Consider the following 24983-nt stretch of genomic DNA (forward strand, 5'->3'; position numbering starts at 1 on the left):
CATTTCGCCACCCCATAGACGAACAACAATGTGCACAATGCCTTGTGTAAGTGATTTGGGGGGATCGTCGGCTAACGCGATATTCCAGCCAATCGGCAGCAACTGCCCTCTGGTTCCGCCTGCCATTCCCAGGCGGGTGCCGCTAACCCTGTAGACGAGCTTTCATACGCCGCTATGGTTTCTTCATCCGACTCTTATCATCTATCGTGTTCTCGATTCATCTTTAAGAATGTCGTTCGTTTCCCTTGCGCGCCCCATCACTGACTCGTACATGCTCTAGACGGCCCTTTGGCGAAATTGCACGATCTGGCTGCCCCAGTCCTGAGAGCATCTGCATGTAATCATACCCGAGAAAATCAGCACTACACATCACGCCTCCCTTGCATAGTCGCGACACCACAACGCTCGGAACCCATACGACCGTGTACGGACGCATCGTGAGTCTACATTCAATTCACCTGGCGAAATTTCGCGATCCATGCATCTAGCCCATACACCATGGACGGCTCAGCTATCACATACGCAACGTCCAAGGACTGGCTGGACATTATGAAGAATCGGTCAAAAGTGCGTATGCACGAGCTGATCGAGCGTCTTGGACTGCGCGCAAAGTGGTCATCGAACAAACGCGGTAAAACGAACTTTGAATCCGCCCTCGTACGCGAGCTTGTTGCAGACATGGGCGATGTTGTCTCCACGTTACCGAAAGAGCCGGATGAGCTGATGAAGTTTCTGAGCGACGAGGGAAGTTTAAAAGAGCAAGTCGATGGCTTGCTTGAGAAACATGGCGCCAAGGTCTGGGGAAGAGTGGGCGATCGCGAGCACCTAATCACCGCGAATGAACCCGGAGTCGAAGAGGGACTTTACCCGCGGGATCTTTACTTGGAGAACGAGGAAGACAGAGCATTGTAAGTACATAAGTTTGAGAGCACATCTATCTCGAACTTGGGTCTCGCAATACGGCCGAATAGCTACTGACCCACCACGCAGAATTCACAAACTTCTCCATTGGTGGATCGGGCTGAAGGCATGCAACGTCATTCTTGCGCGCGAACGCCTGGATCGCGAGAGACGAAAGAAGGCAGAAAACCGCCAGGCGCGAGCTGATGCCGAGTTTTCTGGCCAGCAAGAGGGCGGCACGCCAGCATCATTCGTTGCGCTTGCGCCAAACTCGGTGTTGCACGACGGCGATACAGCGTCACGTGGAAGCCCGATGTCGTCAAGTGCAATGCTCACACCTCCGGAATCTGGGGAAAGTCCCACTATGGGACCGCGGGAAGGAGGCGGGTTTACAGCTGTCAACGGCGGTGGACATGCAACGAATGGCAACGCCGCCTTTACGTCGGCGAAAGCCCACGAACTACAGGCTACACAACAATCCAATATCGCCGAGGGTGTCTGGAACAAACTCACAGCTGAAGCGAACAAATCTCGGTATCTCAGTACGATGTCAGGCTCTGCTCCTACCCACGCTGCACATCCTACCGAGACCAAAGCAGCGGCACAACAGCAAATCACCGACGCGACCCAAGCGGCTGCTGATCGACAAGTCAGCGTCCAAATGGCCGCGCTGGTAGCAAGCTTTCGGTCAGATGACGGTGTGCCAGAAGAGCTCCCGCAACCAAACAACAGCATACCCTACCGTGGTTTAGACTACGACGGCTTACGGGCGCTACGGCAGTACATATATGGAGAAGAGCGAGGTGTTTCAATGGACGAGGAAGCGCTCCTCAACCAACTCGAAAGAACATGGCGAGAAGGCGTTCGAGCCGACTACAATAAGATGATTGAGAACATTCCCGTTTTCATTGCGAGAGAACGAGCATTTCTGACCTGGGTGGAACTCAAGCGCCACCTGGCAGCTCTATTACGAGCAAACGAACGTACGTTTTACCAACTGCATTTGCATCTGATCTATCTATACTTATCCTACTGCAGGTTGGTCAGCCGAAGGCCACACAGCCGCCGAGATCGAGAGGCGCATCCAACAGCACCGCACGCTCATGGGCTGCACGCAAACCATCATCGCCAATTTTGAAGACGTGGGTCGAGGATTTGGTCTCGGCCCCAACGTCGCCGTCGACCGCGATGAGCTCCTGCGACAGGCCATCGTGGTGTTGGCCGGAGAAAAGTACGCAGTAGAAATGCAGTGGAAGCCAGTAGATTTTACGCAAGTAATGGGCTGGCTACACGACCACCTGGAGAGCTTCCGCAAGGAAGAAGAGGAAGATGGAAAGGGTATGCTCTGGTATATTGGCGAGTCACGACGCTAGTCACAATAACCACGATGGAGATACGCACGTATCGTGCGCGCGGGCAGCTGTAGTCGCAAAAACTGTGTACGAGGATCATACAGGCGTTCAGGTTTTCAGGGCGACGATCGATCGCCAGGGTCGAGGCCCCCACTAGTAGGTGTCCAATTCGGGAAAATAAGCTATTCGGGTAGGTCAGCCGTAGAGTGGTGGTTTCAGCTACTTGATCATGTTACAGGACCGTGTAGGATTACACTAGCTCAGCTGTGCCACACCTCATCACCATGCAGTACGGGACTCTGCGACGCGTGATTTGCTTTAGTTTGCGATCGCCTGGAACGCGCGAGCGCATAGTGAGGGCGCGACTGTACGCAACTTCGATAGTTCGGCAGCTAGTATCCGAATGAATACACGGCTCGGCAGCACTTCGCAGTATACCTTTTCGCTTAGTGTATTCCCTGCAGCCAAGGGGCGTTGTCTTCAGGCTCCGCACTGCGCCGTAAATCTCCCTAATGCCACGTTCCTATTTTAGAGTGCAGGCAGTGACCGCGCCGCACATTCGTCACATTGCCTCACATTTTTTTTCTTTCGAGCTGTGGCGTTTATCAGATCTCGCTGTACCTCCCATCAAAATTATGCGGCGCGCGGTCTGGACAGGAACCGGTTGCACAGTTGAGTAATCGCAGCTCGGTAGTACAAATCTATGGGTGAGGGACGAGCGCGTCATAGATGCATGTGTAGTTGTAACTCCTGACCATGATACCAACGACATCTATCCCCGGCTATACGAAACCGTGATAGTGCCGCTTATTCGCTGATTGCATGTGGCGGCTAATGGAGGCTTTGAGTAAGAGGATCGGATGTTTTGGCCTATGCGAGTAAGAGTTGTGCTGCTAGCGACATATTCATTTGTACCTCGTGTGTATGATGATTGACCCCTGCGATAGATATGATTAGCATAATGCAGCAAATGAGCACCACGCTCATAGTGCAAGTGTCGTACAATGAACAGGCAAGGGCAAAGGAGACCCGCTGGGTGTGAACGAATGAGGATGGGGCGGTACTATGATTACACCTGATGGGGATTTATTGGCGTGCGAGTCATTAACTTCGGAGTGCGGACGCGTATTACCTCTGCACATGTTTTGTTGCGGCCCCTGCCGGATCATTGTCTCGCTACTGGACACACCTCTTTTCTGGGTATCTTTTCGACGCAGCGTACCGTCGTTCGCCTTCTACACGTCACCGGCATCAATCATCATCACCAATCCTTCTTTCGCCGCCCAACGCCCCCCTCATCAGCGCCTGTCGGTCCCTACTCCAGAGTACAATTGCTGCGCAGTTTGTTCTTCTTGTGTGTACAGGGGCTTTCAATTCTTTGTCTAGTTTGGTAGCACGATCGGCATCTGAGACTGGACAAAGTTTTTCTTGGGGTAGCAGCAGCTGGCAATAAGAAAACTTTGTTCCAAGACGGCCTAGTGGAACGTACTCCTTTTACCTTTGCCGAGCGAGCTACCATCAATCACCCCAACCTTGGAACGTCGAGAGCGGATCCATCACACTTTGGCGCACGCGCCATTGATTGTCATTCCCCATCCCATCCGCTTACTTTTCCATCGTCATTTTCCTACTTCCCATTTCAACTGTTGACGTGCCCGTCGTCACCCATGTGGCGCCATGAGCTCAAAGGATAACTTGGCCCTGGATCTGGAGCACGGCGTGCGACGCTGGGATCGCGCTCGCTGGATATCCGTCTTCAGCTCGCATAACCCGACTATACGCGAGGTGACGGAATGCTTGGGCCTGGGCTTATCGGCGTCTTCGTCCACGACCAACCGCGGCATTCCGAAATTCGACAACCCAGACTACCGCAAGCTCTCGAGTGAGGTGACGAAGCTGTCCAAGGAATTGCCAAAAGAAAGAGATTTGTTGCTGGATTTCGCGGCGGATCCGAGTTCCCTGAACCAGGAGCTCGAGGACCTGCTAGCGAGTTACGGACCCGCTATTTGGGGCAGGGATGCGGATCGCAGCTGTTTACTCACGCCGGATGCGACCAAGAAGACGTATAACAAAGATCTGTTCTACGAGGAGCCGGAGCATAAGGATATGTAAGTTGGAGTGGTCAGGTGTCAGGTGTCAGAATGCGCGCTAAACCTATTTTAGTCTGAAGATTCATCTGCATCGGTGGATCATCATCAAAGCTTGCTACTACATTCGCAACATGAAGTTGAAGAGACCATCGGGTGCGAATGAGTATGATCAGCTTGCAGACATTGATGCCGAAGGCCTGGTAAGTTTTGATGAGATGGTTGGTGTTGTCGTGGCTAACAAACGGTAGTCACCGCATGGGACGCCACAGTCACTCACCCCACCAGATCCGGATACTGTTGCAGGCGCTGACCTTGACGTTAAACCCATTAATCTAAAGAAGCGCAAGAGCAATGCTCACCTCACCATGTCCGACGATGAAGATCCTGAGGCTTCGCCTATCAAAAGGCCTTACAGCACTATGCCTGTGAGCCGTAAGGGCAGCCCAAGGAAGTCACTCAAGTCACTGTATCCTGCCGGCCTGGGCAGCATGGAGAACATACCTCCTATGCCGACGCACATGCATCGTTTCTCGCCAGCACCAGGAACCGCATCTGAACCCTCACGGATACAGCTCAGTCCTCTATCAAACAATGACTTGAACGGCGTGTCAAGGCCTCCTGCTATCACACAAAGCTCCGCGCCCGCAGGCTTCACGGCTGTCAACAATGGAGGTTTCACTGCTGTTAACAACACGCCTCCACCAAGCGAGCCACCTCGAGAGCCAACACAGGAAGCATCCCGAGAACCGTCGAGAGAAGTGCATCGACCCCCTCCTGGTATTGGACATCGTCACAGCAACAGTTACACGAGCCCATATGAGCCGTCTTCACGCAGTGCTGCCATGGCTCGATCTGCTACGGAAACCCCTCGGTCTGCACCGCCAGCTACTCCTACACCAGCTTCGAGTCAAGGGTTTCAAGCAGTGAACGCATATTCAGCAGCTAATGGAGCAGGTGGATATATGAAGAGGGAGTCTCCTGCCGTTCAGCCTCCTCAGCATACACAGATCGCTCCGCAGCCACAGCAGTCGCAACCGCAACCTCAGGCACCACCACAGCAGCAACAGACACCGTCCCACCCTCCACACCCACACCAGGCATCACCGCATACACATCATCCTCAGCATACACAGCTACCGTCACATCCGCACATTCAGGCTCAGCAACAGCCTCCACCCCAACCACCAAGTCGATCTAATACCCCGAGCCACCCCTTCGGCCGTTCTCTCGCACCACACCCTCGCAGTAGATCTAGTACACCACATGCGCAGGCCGCACCTAATCAGCCCATCATGGCACCTAATAAGCAGGTTACCTCTGCACCCGCGATACAAAGCGCCCCCGCATACGGCATACAACTCGTTCCTACTACACAAGACGCACCGCCCGCGCCCTCGAGCAAACCCCGAGCGCCCTCCAACCACAGCCAACCCGCCGCCGCCGTACCCCAACACACCTCACCGCACCAACCCGTGCTGAAAAGCCACCAACAACCGCCCCAACCCCCCGAAACCGCACACGTCGTCCAGCCCCCACAACCCCAAACCTTCCCCCGCGGCTCCGTCTCGACAGCCGACCTCCGCCTCCTCCAATGCGAAGTCACCGCCGGCCTCTTCACCTTCTTCTACCCACGCTCCACAATGCCGCCCGACGAAGCCAGCCTCCTCGTGCGCATGCACACACTCTGGTACCACGGCGAACCGCTCTTCCGCACCGAACTATCCACACACTACGATCTCGTGTCCAAGATCCTTACCGCATGGCTACACGAGCGTCAAGCCATTGCTTCACTACGGCACAGCATGGCTGCCAACCCGGGCGTGTCTCACATTGGCCTGGTAGACCGGTTGCTGGCTATGAACGATCTCAGGGCTATGCGGTTGAAGTGGAAGAATATGAGTAGTATTGATGGATTGAGTCCTGAGGATCTACTCTGTATGGCTTTTAGGGTTATGACGAATACGGAGGGGAGCGAGTATATGTTTAAAGATGGGTTGGCGAGGCTGGAGCTGGGTGTGTTTGAGTTTTTGAGGAGCGAGGATGCGAAGATTGTCATGCAGCGGAGGGATACGAGGGCGGGGTGATGTGAAGTTGCTTCAGTAGGGGTTTGAGGTGGTTTCCCGATGGCTCCCTCTTTCTGTGCCTTCCTCCATCTTCTCCCCATTCTGGGTTTCTTTGCTTCTGCGATCTTCTTCGGTTCCCGTACCCGCTCGCATGCCATTTCTCTTTCTCGATTCCGATTTCGATCTTTCGCTTACCTTTGTACTAATGCCACTTAGCGTGGGTGGATGGGGTCCTTGCGCATGTTCTCTCGTTTTCTGGCGTTGACTTGCTTTTAAAACGTATTAGCGATGGCGTTTGGGACATTACCTCTTTCGTTCGAATGTTCCCTTTTCTTTTTTCACTGTGTTCAATACGAAAAGCGGGTTGTGGGTTTCGATATTAGCTTGTGTTACTAAATTGGTATGAGTAGTTGTTGTAATCGGGTGGTGGGATCGAGATTGGGGTGTGTGGTAATGATTGTGCGATGCGGAGTAGAATAATTGACTGCAATCGGAGAATGAAGCTTGTATTAATCAGTCACAAAATGAATATACCCAAGTTGTGAAAACGTTTTGTGTGATGCCGTACCCGACGAGACTCCATCTTCCACTCGCGCAATGACCAGATGCGATCATCCATTGGCGGTCTGGACCTATGAGGTCGTCTGACCACACGTCCTCACGTGCACCCTCCGACCCCGGCCTCAGCGCATCATCGCGAGTTCTCGCCCACCCATCCCGACTAAGACACAACGACACCCTCTTCACGCGGCCTCGCCCCTTGCGCCCCCCTTCAGCCTTGTCATGCGAACACAGCAGGGATTAAACCTGTCCCGCAGCGATGCGCCTTCCCGGCGGCCGCCCGCCGTAGCTGCTTCCGGAACCTTGTTCCTTCACATCTGCCTCCTGACACCCTCCAGGCGCGCCAATTCGGGCACTCACCGGTAGTGCCCACGCACCTTCACTGCCATGAGCGGCCTCGTGAATGCCCCACGCGCTCGCTGCAGCCGCACACTATTTTATAGCCGTGGATCGTGGACAGCCATATGATACCACACTCTATCGCTTATCCTGTACTACGCGCGTAGTTTTGGCGCCATGGTGCTGAGACTCTTTGTGCCGCCTGGTATGTCTTACAGAATATGATGTGGGGAAGCAGTTGCTAACAAAATGGTATAGGCGAAGGGCAACATCGCCTTACTCCCAAACGGCCTGATCCCATCGGTGCGAACGCGACACCTCAGTACGCCGTCATCTCCTCGACCGTCCTTGCCGCCGCGTATACGTCCTTCGCCTCGAGATATGCACAAAGTGTGACCCCTACGAGGCCGATATCGCGGCCAGCGGTGTTTATACGGGCTTCGGCAAGGCTGGGGGTTTGGGCGGGCGTGGCAGGTGCGGCGCTGAACTGGTATTACTACTCCGCTTTCGCGGATGTCTTGGTGTCAACGAACGTACCGGAAATTAAGCCCTGGAAGCTGTATGAGCGGACGAAGAAGTATACCGTCGACGATGGTGCTTTGGCAGGTGCGGCATTGGGACTGGCTGTCTCGGTGCCTTCGCTATTTATGCGCAGGCCTGCTATACCGAGGTGGACGCGCTGCCTAGGTATGACGAATATCGGCGCTTGTGCTGGTGTCCTGGGAACGCATGCGTACTTTCAGTACACTGGAGAGAGGCAGGAGGCATACAAACACTTTCGTCGACATGTCAAGCGACGATCATTCGAGTTCTGTAACATCTTCTGGGATCCGGAGCTCATGGCGAGCCTCGACCCAATCATGCAGCAATACGTCTCACACAACAGCCTCTGGTACACCCGGTGGCTGTCAGATGAGGCCTTTGAGCGAGCAGAACAGGACGTGCAACTCGAAAACAGCAGCAGTGAGCCTATGGCAGATGCTGCAACACCTGTCGAGCAACAGCCACCGTTCTACACTACACCCTTCGACTATGCCGAAGACCTGCGACGCATCGATATTGAAAGCACGCTGGCTACTATGGAAACCATGGAAGCTGACAAGAGGGAACTACTCCGGGAGTCCGAGTACCTGCTTTACATAAACGCACAGCAAAAATACGACCACTGCCACATGGAGTCTACGGACGAGGATGAACGTCAAAACCTCCTCCGACAAATCCAACTCGTCGACATAGCATACGTCAGTCTTCGCAACGCAGCCCACGACATCGACGTCAAGCTCACACAATGGCGCATTAGCCTCCGACACAAAACAATTTGGGAAGCAGGCCAAACCACCGCGACAGGGACGGATAGGCTTGCCGACTGGGTACCCGAGCCGCCATCCATATCACCCACGACCGAAGCCATCGTCCCCGCCACACACAAACCGACATACTCAATGGGCGAGTTAGAAAGAATACATTTACAAATTTCTGGAGAGGTCAAGACATTTGAAGATGGTTGGAAAGATGACAGACAACCGAGGGATAAGAGGGAGAGGTGGAAGAAGGATGCAGAGGATGGGAGGAAGCTATTGAGAGCGGCGGATGTTGTATTGTTAAGGTTGCAGAAGGCGAGAGAAAGGGTTGACGACAGTGGTGTGGTCGTAGAAGCGGGAGCCGATGGCGCGATGGCGATGAAAGAGATAGAGGGAGAGGATGGACGTGGAAGGGGGGCGAGCGATGGTATTGTTCCGGCAGCAACGGCTGAAGTCGCGGAGTTACAAGAAGGTCCCTTGCTTACTAGAAAACAGGTTGAGAAGTCAAGCGCGCATGGAGTACAAGGGACGAAAACGCAAGCTGGGGCTTTGGATAAGGACAAGTCGTGAGAGGGGACTTGCTGAGGGTAGAGTTGAGACTATTCATTGTCCAAGTCATGGTTGAGAAGGTACCGAAGATATCGTACCAGAAGCGAGCAATCAACACAGTTGATACTCGGCGCGTATGGCGCTGCTGTTGATGATTGTATAGTATGGATTTGGCTTGTCCTTTTGATGATGGATTGAGAGGGCGCTGGACGTCTGTCAGGCGGATGTCTATGTTATGTACTGTAGGTCACTGCCACAACTCGTCTTCCTATCTCATCATGTTAATTGTCTGTCTTGAGGTCACTCTTACGTGTTCAGCATGCCTGACTATCAGTCCTCCCTTCTTTCATCACATCTTCCTCTGTGTGTTCTTGTTCACGTTCACTCCCACGACTACATTCCTCACCTCCCTATCGATCGTCGTGTCACCAGATCTCCTGAAGTTTACATCCCTCTTCGCGATCTTGGCTTCGCTCGCGCAGATGTTCACATCGCTGCCCGGCTCGCCGGAGCGTCACGCTTCCGCTTCATATCTCGCCACCGCAGTCGCCAAGCGCATGGCATGAGGAGAGCTGTTCCGGGGATGACTACTTGGCTACATTCATGGGTAGGATCGTGATATTCGAGACGATCGAGTTTTAGAGATCAAGACCGTAGTACAGAAGACATCTGTATTGCACCTTATGCCCGTACTTGAGCATCCATATATCCACGAAAGCAACGCACCCCTTCAGACCAGCCCCATCTTCGGCCCTTCACCTTAGCCACTGGGAATTTACCACAAAAGTCTACATATTAGTACCGGCTCTAACCACGTTTGAACCTAGTGCTAGCGTAAGCTGCACTGTCCATCTTGAAATGCTGGTTCCAGCCCTACCCACGCCTGCTATTGCGTGTCGATCGAGATAACCAGCCTCAAATGGACCGGCGATTTGGTTCGGAACTTTGATTCACATCGCAATTTGCATTCCCCCATCACCATCATCACGATGACCGGCAGTTACCTTGACTACCGTGAGATCAGCGGACTGTCAGCTTGAAACATGGACAGACAGCTCGAACCTTCCATGGACGTATGTACTCATGTTTCTCCTGTCAAACGTCTCCAGCTAGCCGCGCAATCTGTACTGCGGTCTACTCTCATAAGAGCAGCAATACGGAACCAGCTAGCTGTGTGAAGCTAGCATCACGGTTCAATCGCGGCTTTACAACTGAAGGAATGAGGGAGGAACCACTGTTAATACAAAACGACGCGCACTAGACCTCGGGTTATTACTCATGCGATACGTGCGTGCGTGCGCAGCAGCCCCCATAGCTTCTGGACCGGAGTGGTAGGCGATATATATACGCTTGCGTCCTGTTGCGCAAGGCTGGCTGGCTGTCTTCGGATACCTAGGTAATCACTACACGTTCGTTAAAACAACCAACATGAAACTCTTCGCCCCCATTATCCTCGCTCTCGCCGCTGCGTCCGAAGCCGCGTTTTGTAACGGCGGATGGGGTTTACCGGGTGGTTCTACATGTCCTGGTGCCTATGTAAGTTCACGTCCAGTCTAGTTCTCATTTCCTCCTAATCCTATCCTCTCCCTTTCCCCCAAAAGAATACACATCCTCCAAAAACAATTGCTAACACATCTCCCAGCCAAACTCCTTCTGCGTAAGTCCTTCACAACACAGAAAACGAAACAAGTTTCAACCTCTAACACGACATGTGTGTAGTGCCAAAGCCCTGGAGCGCCGAGCAGGAACTTTCCTACGTTTAGGAATTGCGTTTACCCTGGCAGTGGGGGTAGGCCGAGTTTGAATGGGTGTGGTGCTGGTGGTGTAAGTGATTCTGTTCTGTGTGTTTTGGAGAGAATAGGGCTAATGAGTTTGTGGACAGACTATCAGCTGCGTAAGTTATGGATTGAGTGTCAAGAGTGATAGTGTGCTAATGATGGTAGTGCGGTTGATCTCGTCGCTTGATACCGTTGCTCGATGTGAGAGATTACAAGATCGTATTCTCTTGCGCTGGAATCGGAGTGGAGCTGCTTGGGCAGAAGTACCTTTAGACATTAGACCTTACTTAATCAACAGATTGCGCTTCATCAATTCATTGCGATATGAATGTGCTCACTCCTTCGGTACAGTGAATTTCTGCTTGCTAAAACGACGTGAGTCGTTGGAGCATCAAAGTCACTTCGACTGAGACCGATGTATTCTCAAAAGCACTCAGGAGGTATTCATGCATCGGCGGTACGACTAGACCCACCTCCAGTGGGTATAAATATTCACATTCCAGCTCTTCACTTCTCTTCCCTTCACCATCGCCTTCTATCTACAATACCAAAACTGTTCCAGAACCGATGGATGTTCTTTCTGTTCTTTTTTGAGATCACCAATACGAAGACGCATGACGTCTTTTCCAAATTCCAAACACTACGTGGTTTTATCACTCCAAACAGGTCGACGTTGGCTCTATGACTGCGTCCGTCTTCTTGGCTTCTGTCATGCCGACTAGTGTGATGTTCAATGGGTATAAGATCCACTCATTCCAGCTTCTCACTTCTCTTTCCTACTCCATCAACTTCCTGTCTTCAAAACAAAAAACATGAGCCCTGACCAGAATGTCTCCTCTGTTCTTCCAAAACAGCATGCATGAGCACACATGTCGTCTTTTCCGAAATCTGAGCCTGCGTCCGATGTGAAAATCGAAAACTGGCAAGAGAGCATCTATGATTGTGTGTGCGTCCAAAGTTGGATGATGAGTCGCCGATGCAACAAAGCCTGCTTTCTCTTTTCATAGCAAGTCTTTGCTATTGAATCTACCGCCTTTCCTGCCATCGACTAGCTTGATATTTGGTGGGTATAAAAGACTCTTTTCTGGCTGTTTACTCTTCTTTGCACACTTTCAGATTCGTATCCTCTGAACCGAAACCAAAAGACGGGCAAAAAGTGATCATGACTGCTTTGTTCTCTCAAAAGGGATAGTAGACTCTACTATGCTGCGTCGTGTTATCTTTCGACGCGGTATGAACTGAGCACCAAAACGGACATTACGCCCATCCATGTCTGAGCGTGCTTACAAAACAACCACTTCGCTTCTTCATGTGAGAGTGTCTGTCTTCGCGACTTAAAGCATTCCCATTACATTTACACTACTTCAAATCCATAAGCGTGACCCAAAACCCAATTACCCTCCCGAAAGATCTATCATACACATCCCATATCCTTACCTCCCAACCTTCCCACATATAAATCTACTTCGCACAAACCTGTCCCTTAGCCGCAGCAAGGTTCTTCTGATTCTGCATCGTCCCATCCATAACCTCCTGAACCAACATAGCAATAACCGGCGCATCCGCACCCGTCCCCTTCAGACTCTGCACCTGGCCAATCTCCTTGGTCTGGGCCCCAGCAACAATAGCCAGGCCATCAGCAGCGGGCGACTTGATCTGCGCGGCGAGCTTCTGGTTGTTGGCGCGGATGTCGACGCCGCGCTTTTGAATGGATAGCACGGATTGCTGGGTCGTGTTGAAACCGGCGGTGCCGGCTTGCAGCTTTAGGGCGTAGACGCTGGGGAGATGTTAGATATTGTATGTGTGGGAGAGAGAATGTGTGGCTTACCCTTTGAGTTCGGCGGCTTGGATGTCGAGGTTGGCTTGGATGCCCTTTGCGAGCTTGGACTGGATGTCGGCGCAGTTGCCGCCAGCGCCCTGGCCAGCTTGAGGAGCTTGACCAGCTTGAGGAGCCTGGGGAGCCTGAGGCGCTTGAGCAGGACGAGGTGCCTGCGGTGCCTGAGGAGCTTGAGGTGCCTGAGGCGCTTGCTGAGCGGCCGGTGCAGCGAGAGCGGCACCGAGGAGGCAGAGGATGGCGAAGGTCTTCATGTTGACGTATTTGTAAAGCGAAAGAGGCAATATAAAGTATTAGAATAAAGACAGATGATGTTCAAAGAATGTGTGAAAACTAAAGGCAAGCTCACACCAGGTGAGTAGCGATCGTAAGAAGTAGGCGAAGTATGAGAGAGGTGATTTGGAATGAATAATTTCCATCCTTCGACATCCCATCCCTCTCTTATACCTCCATCTACCCACTCCCGTCCCGTCCCAACTCACCCGCCCAATACGTCGGCACGTCAGCAAACTCGGACCGACACAGCTCTCACCACCTCGCCACGCAACGCTCTCACAACATGCACCTCAGCACCACCACCCTTCAACCTTATTACCTACCTTTTACCTACTTGCCGGAAACGGACCTTCTTCACATCTCTCCATCTCTCTCATCTCAAGGAGAACAGTTCATGCGGAGTTCGCAACTCTGTCGTCGGATTCGCGCGGTCAGAAAAAATTGGAGACGGCCGTGAGACGGGAAACGGGGGAGTCAGCGTCGCAGATCTGGAGTGGAAACAAATCGGGCCGTGGTGGGCCGGTGGATGCGGTGCACGAGGCTTGTGAAAGCTTGTCAGATGGCTGAGCGAAACGTTCGAGAAGGTGTTCGAGACGTGTTCGTGATGGGTTGACGTGTGCGGGATAGAGTTGGGGATGGTGTGGTGGTGTTTGAGGATGCGGGTGGGTGGCGAGAATGGGGCTAGGCTGCTTTGGGATGGCGCGGGGTTTGGGGTGCGCTTACTTTGAGTTGGCCGCGTCTTCCTCTGCATTGCTACAACACTTGAGCGCTCTTTAAAAACTATCAAAATTTAGATATGCACGATTCATGGTTGGGCCGTTTGACCTGAAGTTACTGCTACCTTCCACACGCGCATATCCTCTTCACGCAAAACCATCATCGAAAAGACCATGGCGCTACTGAGCTGCGTGTCCCACACCACTCTGCATCGACTCAACTATCCAAACATCATGAACGAGTTGCCATGTCCTGTTTTTTGTCTTCCGACCAACACTTTCCGCTTGCGCACGGTATGCACTCTTACCATCTCCATGACGCTACTGCCGTGAGAACTCCATAAAGCCGTCCTTCCGTACTCCCCTCTACTTCTTTCTTACACCACATCTTCATGTTTATTTTCAAAACGAGGAACCAAAAACACCATTCTTAAGTGAATATGGCAACTTCCTCTCCTTCTTCAAAACTACAGACATTCCTTAGCATGAGAAGGCTCGTCCAGTTGACATTGCATACCGAAACCTGGAAGGATGTCACCGATGACCGCGCCCGCGGATTTTGGACGTCGTAAGGCAACAAAAACCAATGACTTAACCTAGAATGACGACTGTGTCTCTTTCTCCAAAAATACTATTTTTTCCGAACATGAGAAGGCTCGCCTGATGACATTGCACACTAAAACCATGAGATCGCGTTCGGATGAGCGCGCTCGCGGACTGTGAGAAGCGCAGAGAAACCGGAAAGCGACTTAGACTTCGACCATGGGGACCACTCCTTCTCCATCCTTCAGAATTACACCAATCAGCCTCATGGGAAGGCTCACTCGATCGATATTGCATACCAAAACCGAGAAATAACGTCGTCGTCCTCATGAGTAGTGCTTTCGCGGATTGTGGAACGGGTAGAGAAATCAAAAAAACTCTCTGCCCTGCAGAATGACCACTTCTTCTTCTTCTTTCTCCAAAACTTTGCAAATCGGTCGGGATGAGAAGGCTCTTGCAACAGACATTGCACACCAAAATCGGACATGAAGGAGATTATGAGTGCGCTTGCGGACTCTGAGACTTATTGGCTACGTCTACATGTGGAATCTTCCTCTTTCCTTCCACCCAGATCCCATCTTACCAAAATCAACATTTGGCACCGGGATGTCCGTCCAGCAGCCCTGTCCACCGAAAATGCTCATACCCAACTGCCAATGTGCAAAGCACATTCGACTCAAACTCATGTCTCAAAGACACCAGGCGACTCTGGAATGGCACAAATATACTTACCTGGAGATATGAGTCTTCTTCTCTTCTTTGCCTAAAATATATGTTTTACACTGGCATGGAGAAAGCCGCGGCTAGTGTGTGTGGATATATAAACCCCCTCCTCCTCCCTTCTTCCTCTTGGTATCTTCTACACAACTGTGTATTCAGAACACCAAAATGTGCCTACCTATACAATATGGCGGCGCTGTCTTCTCCAAAATCGACTTTTTCATGGGCAATGTTTCTGCCTCGCTTCCTCCTTCTTCTCTTGGTACCTTCTCCACACTTGAGTATTCAAAAATACCAAAAGCAACACCCTATTCACAAAATGGCTGCGCCGTCTTCTCCAAAAAACCATCAGCCGTTATGTAAATGTGTCTGCCTTTCTTCCCCTCTATCATTCGATGTCTCCGCCATACTCGAGTATTCGAAATGCCAATAATCCCGCCGCATGGCTGCGTCGTCTTCTCCAGAAAGCTGCAAGACTCCTGGTTATGAGTCCGCCTTCCTTCCTCTTCTTCGACGAAACATCAAAATTCCGGTTCTACCTTCGCATGAGGAGCAGCTCTTTCTCCGGCAATACAACAAATCCTGCTCAAACCGAAACATGGAGAGTACCTTCTCCTCTGAGCTGCGACATGCAAGAACCAAAAGACAAATTTGATCGAGTACATGTGTCCGCGGTCCAGCGCGCGCCTTCAAACACTAAAATCGGCGTCCCCCACCCGGATGACTTCTTTCAAAAGGTGGCTTGTCCGTGTCCATATCTTTGCCTACAGTTCTCTCCGCCTCTTCATCTTCAAAATGTCAAGCAAAAAGGTCATGGCCCGTGAGAAAGTAGCACCGCAACGAAAGCATGAAGCTTTGTTGCAAGTCCAGCGTCAGCATATGCTCGATCAAAATTCTAAGAATCAAAGTTCTGGTATCGAAAATTCTCCACAAAATCGTGATCGTAAAATCGTATGATCCTGCCGGTGGCATAAAAACTCTTCAGTCATCCTCATGTGTTTGACTGAGAAGAACATCGTAGGCTGAATATGATATGGAGTGATGAGGATCATCATCATCATCCAATAGTAACGACACTGCAACCCAGCCAGTACGACACATCTTGAAGATCATATCATACATCAATCACATCCCAATTTTTGGACAGCAGTGCAATTATACTTTTTATTATCAAGCGCATACTAAGCTACGTGAGACGCCATCCATCCATCCCAATTCCGAAGGAATAAGAAAAACTACAAGACCCTCCTCAAGCCTACCAGGAGGTCGCAGAGGGGATATCGCCGTGATGCTAATGTTACAGGTTTCCATTTTCCGCCTATCCGTACGCAGATCGTAAGGTCGTGAAGTGATGCGTATGGCAGTCGTATCGAGAAAAGATATGACCGAACGCTACTTATCGGTGGTTGTGAGGTGCTTACAACTCCTGCTTAGCAGAGCTGGCGCTAGCGGCGGCAGCGTCGTATCCGCTCTGGGCAGACTTGGAGGCAACCGACGACGCGCTGGAAGCAGAGGATGAGGCAGCGGCGTTAGCGCTGGCAGCAGACTTGGAGATGGAGGAAGAGGATGAGGACGCGGCCTTGCCAGCAGCGCCGCTGAGGGAGCTGGCGCTGGAAGCGGCGCGGACGGAAGCAGAGCTGGCGCTGGATCCAGCAGCGTCGGTAGCGGAGGTAACGCTGGCCTGAGCGAGACCGATCTGCTGCTTGATCAAGTCGGTGTAGTAGGCGAAGCCACCGGTGGCAGCAGCGTACTGTTGGCCGACGTTGGAGGTAGCAGCACCGTAAGCGGAAGCACCAGAGGCAGAGACGGAGCCGGCAGAGGCAGAGGCGCTGTCACCGTAAAGGCGGGCACGGTGCTTGCGGGCGAGAGCGATGAGCTCGTTGCGCTTGGAGCCCTGGGGAACCTTGATACCGTTCTTGTCAGCCCACTCCTTGATCTGGCTGTCAGACCAGGAGTCGAGAAGGGCGTCGCTGAGGCTTTGCTGGGCGTTGGCAGCAGCGGAAGAGACGGAAGCGTAGGCGCTCTGGGACTGCTGGCTGGCAAGACGAGACTGGCGGCGGAGAGCAGCGATCATCGAGTCGCGGGTGTTGGGCTGGGGGACGTTGTAGCCGCGCTCATCGAACCAAGACTTGAGGTCAGAGTCAGACCAGGAAGCGTAGAGCCAGTCACCGGGGTAGTTGGCAGTCTCCTTGGCCTTCTCGGCTACGGACTGGTAGTTGTTACGGACGGCAGCGAGGAGGGAGTCACGCTGGCGGGGCTGGGGGACGGGAATGCCGTGCTTATCGGCGAAGGCCTTGAGCTGGGAGTCGGACCAACTGTGGGTTGTTAGTACTGTGCTAGAGACAGGTTTCTGGGTACTCACGAGTCGAAGATCCAGTCCTTGACACTACCATAGGCCTGGTTCGCGGAGTCCTCGGTCTCGGTCCAGTACACCTTGACCTGCTCAGCGAGGCTCTTGGCGTCCTTCTCGGTGCCCTTCTTCGCCTGCTGGCCCTTGAGGGTCAGGTAGTTTTGAAGGGTCTGCGCATCCCAGCTGGTGTAGGGGGTGACAACCTTGTCGTTCCAGTTGGCCTTGACAGTCGACTGGAGGTTCTTGCGGTCAGAGGGGCTGGGGTGGGGAACGCCGTGGTCGCTCAGCCAGCGCTCAAGCTCGGTCTCGTGCCACTTGTCGTAGACTGCTTCCTGGCGTCAGTATACTGCTGCATGGCGCTGTGGACAAATCAAAACAAACGGGAGGGGTTATGTACTATACGCACCGGCGCTTCCAAACCAGCTGTTGGCCGTTGCCGTGGCAGCAAGGGACACCACGAAGGTGGATGTAAGAGAGAACCTCATGATGTGTGGCTGCCGATGTGAGGATGTGCTTGATATCGATTAATGAAGCAAAGACGAGGGTTTGAAGGGTAGGCAAACTCGGCAGAGGTGTGAGAGCTAGAGGGTAGTGGTGGGCAGCGAGCTTATGAGGGGAGGGAACAGACAATGGCGGGTAGATTGTGTGCGTGCGAGTGACGTAGTGCTGCACGTATGGAGCTTGGGCAAACAAGATCCCCAACGCGCCTGCCTCGCAGAGCAGCCAATGAGGAGCTATGGCCACATGCAACCGCGTCTTTTGGCTGTGCGCAATTGTGAGATCGCCTTTCAGGAGCACGGTCTAGGCCCTGCATATGCTTGACGTTTTCGCAGTAAGAGAGCTCCGAGGCCTGTCACTTTTGTTTGCAAAGGCAGCGAGCATCATCGTGGCACAAGTCGTGCGAAATAGCGCCCCTCTGCCGGGCGTTGTGTCGCGATGGCATTTCAAAAAAATCCCATCACGTCGACAAATGCGGGGGCGATCCACACGCTAGCCCCCTACGTCATCCCCAAACATGCACAAAACTTATGAAGCCAAGCCTACTTTCAGCGCCCCGACGAGGATAGATAGCACAAGACAGTTCATGGGAGTATTTGATAAATGTTGTACATTTCATGACACTTCTACGAGTCAATTCAGCTAATTGTACACCATGCTAATGTTGTCCGAACATTCACCCGCCCCTTGCTTATCCTCGTACGCCTTCGGAGCCGCTTCGTCCACCTTCGCCTGTAAATGTGTTAGCAACATGCCAATGCCCTTCGTCAAGCTATGACATACCTTTCCAAAAACCGCCGGGGACTTTATCCTTCTCTGCCTCTTCGTTGCTGACCTTCTCATGCGCCTGTTCCGCCCTGTTATCCATGTCCTTGTTGTGTTGCTTGACGTCCTCGCTCTGCTCTTCAGAAGCCGGCGGGTTTTCGTTGAGTATTTTGGGTTTCGCACCTTTGACTTCGTTGGGCGAGGGCTTGTTGTCTTGGCCCTGCTTGACGGCTGGCTCTTTGTTGTCCTTCATCTGGCGGGCCGATGTCGAGAACTCGCGCTTGCCGGAAGAGCTCTTAGGAGCCGGTGACTCGGATGTAGGCTTGGGAGAGTCATTCTGGCTGGCGTTGCTGTCCTTGTTCGGCGACGACGAAGATTTGCCCTGGGCGACCTTGGGAGGTGCGGGGCCGGGGTGCTCGAGGTTCTCGCTGGGGTTTGCGCCCTGCTTCTCGGGCTTCTCTCCAGCTGGGTTGCCCTTACCAGAGCCGTAATCTGAAGTCGCGAAACGAACTTGGACGCGGGCACGGGGAGCCGCCGAGAGGGCTGCGGGCCGTAGTGCTGCCGAGCGCAGCATTGACATGGGTCGTAGGAAGCTCATGATGTGAATTGGTGAGATGCAATTGAAACTGACAAAGATTCCTGTGTTGTGAAGTGTGTAGTTTAAAGTTGACGTTGCCCGCCAAACGTAGGGTCTAGAGCTGCAATAAGTCCAAGCTCGTTGTTGACGTCATGGTTTCCTCAAGTGCTAAGCTTCCAGCCGCAACGCACGTCACAGGAGGCTCGCATAACCACATCTGCAGTGCCGCAGCGACGATCAACTAGCCTCTCAAACACCAGCCATTCACACGATACTGCACTTCAGCCGCTGTTTAGTGTAGATAAGACCTTGTTTGGGGGACTTTGAAGCCTGTTATGGTGACGGAGAGGCGCATTGCATCTCAAGCGTCTCTTCGGCATGAGCAGAACACATGCCAATGGCCTGCGATAACGCGGAGCGAGCAGCGAGCCATCACTAATGGCACGACAGTCGCAAGTACATGCACAAAAGATTCGTAGTTCCAAGAATGAGACTATCCTACCACTCACAATAGACAACAATATGGACCTTCCTTTCAAGACCCGGATAATTACAATCCGTCACACCATCAGCATCGTCCTTCTCATCAGCCTCTTTACACCCGACCGTCTTGCCGTCACCCATACTAGGACAATGAAGCACACCCGCATTAGTCCCATCGCTCAGGTATTCGCAGTCCTCTTCTCCAAATAGCGGCATGGTAAAGGTGCCGTGCGGCCACGGTGGAGTTGATAGGGCAGAGGTATCCAACCATTGCCGCGAGACATCGTTGAGGACGGGCACGCTGCAGCCATCCGCTTGGGTGTTCGGTTTGATCTCGAAGAAGGTCCAGTTGTTGTAGTCTTCGTCACTGCCTTTTGTGTTCCTGAAGATCACCGATAATGCCTTCGTTGGAGGCTCGGTTTGAGGTGGTGGCGGAGGTTGCGATGCAGGGGATGGCTTAGGCACTGCTGAAGGTGTTTTCGTCGTGCTGGGCTGGGCCGGTTTCCACGTAAGAAACGGAGTCTCCGACGTCAAAGAAGACTTTGAAGTTGGTGATGATGTGGCTATCGACGAGGGCGGTGGGCTTGAACTTTCGCTGCTTGAGTCGCTCATTGACGGCCTGATCGTTGTCTGGAGGGTGGACGGAGTAGGCACAGTCGAAGCTGGTGATGGGATGGGTGATACCGGTGATACCGACAAGCTGTTGCTAGGTCGAGCGCAAGTGTCGCCATCTTGACGTTTCATCAAAGCCTCGAACTCTTTCCACTCTGCTTCGTCCGCATCCGTCACCTCTCTTCCTCTGAGCAAGCGCAGGTCTTTACCACTGGATGCGACGGACCGTTTCTCTGCCTGCACAACCTGATCTGGAAATGGCTGCCATGTGTCTCTGTAACGGTAGGTCGGAGAATCCTCAAACCAAAGCTCTATCCCCGCAACTTGCTGCTGATTGCAACCGCCTTCTGCTGGTACAAGAGCGGCTGCCACTGGGTCATATTGAATATAAATCTTGCCTTTCGGGGTCGTCGGATCCCGATCATTTTCCTCAGCCGGAGAGTAGGGTATGATTAGTGCGTCATTCCGTCCAAGGATGTTGTTTAACAGATTTTTGATCTTGTCCACTTCGTATGGATAGTTAATGTCGTCACTGGCCGGGTTGATAGCAAAATCTCTATACGGCGTAATGATGAACGCACGTACTTTGTTTTCTGCAATGTTTTCGAAGCCTTCGCCGGGCACAGTGAAAACTGTAAGGGGGTGGGAAAACTCCGGACTACCATTTCGGAGAACATCCAATACATCACTTTGAAAAAGCTGTGGCTGTTCCATGGAAGGTTTTTCCCAGATGTGGGTAAGAAACATGCGTTTGCGGGAGATGACCACGACGGATGTGCAACCCCATAAGTTGACCAGGTGCCAATCGTCCGCTGTATCTTCCAGTGGGAACGTCAGCCCAGTCGTTCCTCGGCCCTGTTCAAGAGAGCCGTAAGGGTTAAGGCTATCCTCGATCTGATCAAGGAGCCATGCCCCAACATCGCCTGATAAAGTTAGTCGACGTCAGTGGAAGCTGAGTATTGCATATGGGCGATGCATGGCAGTAGCTTCCGATAGCTTTAAGAGGACACAACCAGCTATGAGACAAGTCACATACCGTTGTGCTCAGACCCATACGGGCTCGAAAGACTTCGCTTCGAAACATGATTAGTAGGGCGGCCGGTTTCCACTGGTGCAAGCCCTTCCGCGCTCAACTGAGGGTTGCGAAAGTGCGATACAGCAATGGTCGAGGTTGAGGAGATAGAAATGCTTTCAAAAGTTTCGGGAAATTCGGTTGGTGCAGGCACACTAGTCGCGAGTCTTCGTACATTCCCATTACAGTTGTCGCAGTCGGGGGCGCATTTCTGTCGAGTAGCCGTTGTTGTAGACGTGACTATAGATGAAGAAGTGGAACCGGTAACATCGCATTTGGTAATGGGTGCACCGCAGACTGTGGTGCACACATCATCTTGCGCCCGCTTGTTTGGCCCTCCTTTGGTCGTAGTTGCAGTCGCTGTACATGCAATATTGCAGTTGCTAACGGTCGTTAGAGTGCATGTAGAGGAGGAAGTCTGCGTAGGTTCTTCAGTCACAGATACCGAGTCAGATGGCTCGGAGGCTTCGTCTGGAACCACTTCGTTGAGAGCATCGAGCAACGGCTTGAGGTCATCTTGTAAGCCCTTGACAGTATCCACTGCGGCTGTCGTTCCGCCGATAACTGCATCCTTCACCTTGTTGGTAGTGTTGATGACACAGTTGACGAGCGAGAATGCTGTCTTGAACAACCCGCCGAGTAAATCGCGTTCACTGAGAACATCGTGCAATTCGTGATCTCGTTCGCTTCTTCGGCGTTTTCCAGACCCACATGGCTCAACTCCGTCTGTTGGCTTTGGTAGCTTGGCCAGGAAGCCAACTGCGTCGGGTATGATATTGTCTAGCTCGTCTGTCACCTCGGTGACATGAGCGACAGGATCTTCTATCCAGTTTTGGAGAATAGGAAAAACGCCCAAGATGGCTATGGATAGATCCGACGCACTCGACTGGACTTCGGTTCCAGTGGGTACCAAGGTAGTTACTGGCAAAGGAGGAATGGTGATACCGGGAGGAAGTAATGGGCTATTTGATGTTGCGAGTATTGTGGAGGCAGTGTTGGACGCTGAACTGACTACAGTAGGCTGTACGGTTGAATGGAGGCTTGTCTCACCACTGGCTGTAACTCCCGTGACGGAACTTGATGTAGTCGTTAGATTGCTAGCACTGGATACCGCTGGGGGAAACGTGGAGGTACTCGACGAGACTGGGGATGGAGTGTAAGACGAAGTGATAGACGAGACTGAAGGGGGGCCCGAAGGTTGGGAAGAAGTAGTAAGTCCTGCAGTTGAGGCCTTCGACAAAGATGCAATTGTGCTGGTATCCACGACGGTATCGTTCGTCTGCGTCGCCGAAGAGAGACTAGTGAACGAAAGGCTCGAGGAAGCCGTCGTATGTGGTCCATTGAGTGGAGCGGAAGGTTCGACGATAGGGGTGCTTGTGCTGTTGGCCGGCACCGGGAATGGGGCCTCACTCTGGAAGATCACGCTGCTGCTTCCAGTACCCGTACTGATCTGTGCCTCGATGAATGCCAAATGGGAGAAAAGTAAAGGAAATGCATTACCGCGGTGTAGGAGTTTCATGACGACGTAGTGATGCAGGAAGAATGGAACGATGGGGAGAGTACTTTGAAAGCTCCTAGAATCATGATCTTTGTTCAGCTTTATGTGTCATCTGGATGGTCAGCGTGCTTGCGCTTCCATTCACCTACAGTCCAATTTAGATATTCTTGCATACGCTCCATGTAGTAATTTGCTGCATATCCGAAGCGATTGCAAAGGATTGCCGTTGATGTTCTAAAATCGGGACTCAGGACACGTATTCTGCCTTGCGTCTCGCTGTCCATTTCTGCGCCGCGAAGCAGCGGTATTGCGAAGGCACGACGTTGTCAGATCGGTCAGCGAATCCAAGCAAAGAAAAAGACGGATGTTTGGTCCCCGAAGAGGTTTTGGCCCGTGGCGTAGCGTCATACTTTGTCGAGACCAGACGCTGATGGCCATGGGGGCTGATTTGACGATGCAATTCATCATGTTTGTGACTTGTCTGACGTTGCTGTATCAGCGGAATGCCAGGTGTACTTCGAATGCGAATCCACTAGATGCAGTGGTAGAGTTAGGAGAGGGAGATGACGATGTTGAACAGAAGGAAGCGATTCGAAGATGACGAGGATGAGTGCGACTGCCACTTACAGGCCGCACGGACGACCACGAGTCCGGCGCTAACCCCATGGCGACCACAGATGGCCATCCATCGTTCTTGGGTAGTATCTGAAACAGTACGCCGCATGCGCCGCATGAAGACGGCAATCCTACGGGGGGCCAGTCAGATGTATTTATATCGCGATCGCGACTGAGCGAGCAATCGAAACCGTCGCTTGATCTCACCACCCCGCTACGTTCCTCACCTGTGCACACTGTGCACCACCACCTGATTTCACCATGCCGCCGCATGCCGCATGTGCTATTACCAAAAACTCGGAAAGCGACCCATACTACCCAGTATTTCTGCAGTCGTGCGAGGATAATGACGCGGCCATTGCCTTACAACTGGCACCGGATCGTGAGCTTGGGATGTTGACATATGGTCTCCGCCGAGCTGTTGAACGCGGACATCTTGCCTTAGCCAGCCAGCTACTTGAAGTAGGTGCCAAATGGGATACGCGCACAGTGCATCTTGCATCCAGATCCCACGAAACGGTAAAATGGTTGATAGAGTCTGGTTACGACGTCAATACCAGCGTAGCCCGCGGTGCTACTCTCCTCCTGTAAGTCTGCACGGCAACTGCAACTACATTAACTAGCTTATTGGGATTAGATTCGTTGTTCAAGAAAACGACGAACCGAGCATTCGACTGCTTCTTAAATTAGGAGCGAACCCCAACCTCGGGCCACCGAAGAAGATAACAGCGCCAGCAACGAATATGCGTCCCATATCCAACTGTGGTCACACACTCAATAGCGCAGCCGCACACTGTAGCCCAGATATTTTCGCTCTTTTGCTCGCTCATGGTGCTGTGCTATCCAACTCTACACCGCTCCACCGTGCAGCGGGTAGTACAATCGACAACAGAGTTCCAATGCTTGAGTATCTTGTTGGAGATCTAGGCCTCGACATCCACGGTATGGACAGTGGACCACCTATTCCAGACGAATGTTGCGGACGCGAAGGCACGCCACTACACTGTGCTCTCCGCCGGAAGCGATACGAGACGGCTAAATGGCTACTGGAGCATGGTGCCGACCCCGATAAAAGCGACTCGTTCGGGACGCCAGCAAGAGCATTGATGAGGCGCCTCCCTGATGACAACGAACTTGTGGTTCTGCTTCGGGAGCATCGAAAGAACACTAAGTCCATCGCGCACTTCTGAGAAATAAGTTGGAGTCCTTGAGTCAAATGTATGTGTCATTGAGTTCGATGAGATTGTACCAAGGAAACTTACTAGCACCCTGCTCACCAAACGTACACTGCTACGCACGTTTAACACGTTTCCTACCCTCCCCATCTTTATCATTCTCATCATCACACTCCTCAAACTTCCTCTTAACCCCCCTCAAAACCAAACACCTAACCTCAGGCGCCACACCCCCACCCCCACCCACCACCACCCCCCTGCCCCAAGCCCTCTCAACCCTCCACCCCTCTCTAAACACCACCACCCCCTCCCCCTC

The 24983-nt window shown here is 52.5% G+C and overlaps 8 protein-coding genes across 8 annotated transcripts; 4 read left to right on the top strand and 4 right to left on the bottom strand.

Moving 5' to 3' along the window:
• Positions 1 to 498: 498 nt before the first annotated feature.
• Positions 499 to 2273, top strand: J4E85_009912 (uncharacterized protein; the record flags this gene model as incomplete). Its single annotated transcript, XM_051474130.1, has 3 exons — positions 499 to 908; positions 991 to 1883; positions 1939 to 2273. The coding sequence occupies 3 exons, from the start codon at positions 499 to 501 to the stop codon at positions 2271 to 2273; spliced, it is 1638 nt and encodes a 545-aa protein (XP_051322207.1).
• Positions 2274 to 3929: 1656 nt separating this feature from the next.
• Positions 3930 to 5269, top strand: J4E85_009913 (uncharacterized protein; the record flags this gene model as incomplete). Its single annotated transcript, XM_051474131.1, has 4 exons — positions 3930 to 4360; positions 4416 to 4542; positions 4591 to 5119; positions 5178 to 5269. The coding sequence occupies 4 exons, from the start codon at positions 3930 to 3932 to the stop codon at positions 5267 to 5269; spliced, it is 1179 nt and encodes a 392-aa protein (XP_051322208.1).
• Positions 5270 to 5634: 365 nt separating this feature from the next.
• Positions 5635 to 6426, top strand: J4E85_009914 (uncharacterized protein; the record flags this gene model as incomplete). Its single annotated transcript, XM_051474132.1, has 1 exon — positions 5635 to 6426. One exon carries the CDS (start codon positions 5635 to 5637, stop codon positions 6424 to 6426), a length of 792 nt encoding a protein of 263 aa, XP_051322209.1.
• A 1056-nt stretch (positions 6427 to 7482) lies between these two features.
• On the top strand, positions 7483 to 9176 carry J4E85_009915 (uncharacterized protein; the record flags this gene model as incomplete). Its single annotated transcript, XM_051474133.1, has 2 exons — positions 7483 to 7510; positions 7564 to 9176. 2 exons carry the CDS (start codon positions 7483 to 7485, stop codon positions 9174 to 9176), a joined length of 1641 nt encoding a protein of 546 aa, XP_051322210.1.
• Positions 9177 to 12394: 3218 nt separating this feature from the next.
• On the bottom strand, positions 12395 to 13021 carry J4E85_009916 (uncharacterized protein; the record flags this gene model as incomplete). Its single annotated transcript, XM_051474134.1, has 2 exons — positions 12395 to 12710; positions 12762 to 13021. 2 exons carry the CDS (start codon positions 13019 to 13021, stop codon positions 12395 to 12397), a joined length of 576 nt encoding a protein of 191 aa, XP_051322211.1.
• A 3418-nt stretch (positions 13022 to 16439) lies between these two features.
• J4E85_009917 (uncharacterized protein) lies at positions 16440 to 17857 on the bottom strand (the record flags this gene model as incomplete). Its single annotated transcript, XM_051474135.1, has 3 exons — positions 16440 to 17337; positions 17385 to 17697; positions 17779 to 17857. 3 exons carry the CDS (start codon positions 17855 to 17857, stop codon positions 16440 to 16442), a joined length of 1290 nt encoding a protein of 429 aa, XP_051322212.1.
• A 704-nt stretch (positions 17858 to 18561) lies between these two features.
• J4E85_009918 (uncharacterized protein) lies at positions 18562 to 19233 on the bottom strand (the record flags this gene model as incomplete). Its single annotated transcript, XM_051474136.1, has 2 exons — positions 18562 to 18602; positions 18654 to 19233. The coding sequence occupies 2 exons, from the start codon at positions 19231 to 19233 to the stop codon at positions 18562 to 18564; spliced, it is 621 nt and encodes a 206-aa protein (XP_051322213.1).
• A 477-nt stretch (positions 19234 to 19710) lies between these two features.
• J4E85_009919 (uncharacterized protein) lies at positions 19711 to 22341 on the bottom strand (the record flags this gene model as incomplete). Its single annotated transcript, XM_051474137.1, has 5 exons — positions 19711 to 20187; positions 20213 to 20401; positions 20893 to 21230; positions 21344 to 21440; positions 21768 to 22341. Coding segments are annotated over 5 exons (1675 nt in total), but the record flags the coding sequence as incomplete, so codon positions are not given.
• Between the last annotated feature and the right edge of the window lie 2642 nt (positions 22342 to 24983).

The sequence above is a fragment of the Alternaria conjuncta genome (genome assembly GCF_024043145.1).
Source record: "Alternaria conjuncta strain BMP 0040 chromosome Unknown scaffold_19, whole genome shotgun sequence".
NCBI classification, from domain to species: Eukaryota; Fungi; Ascomycota; class Dothideomycetes; order Pleosporales; family Pleosporaceae; genus Alternaria; species Alternaria conjuncta.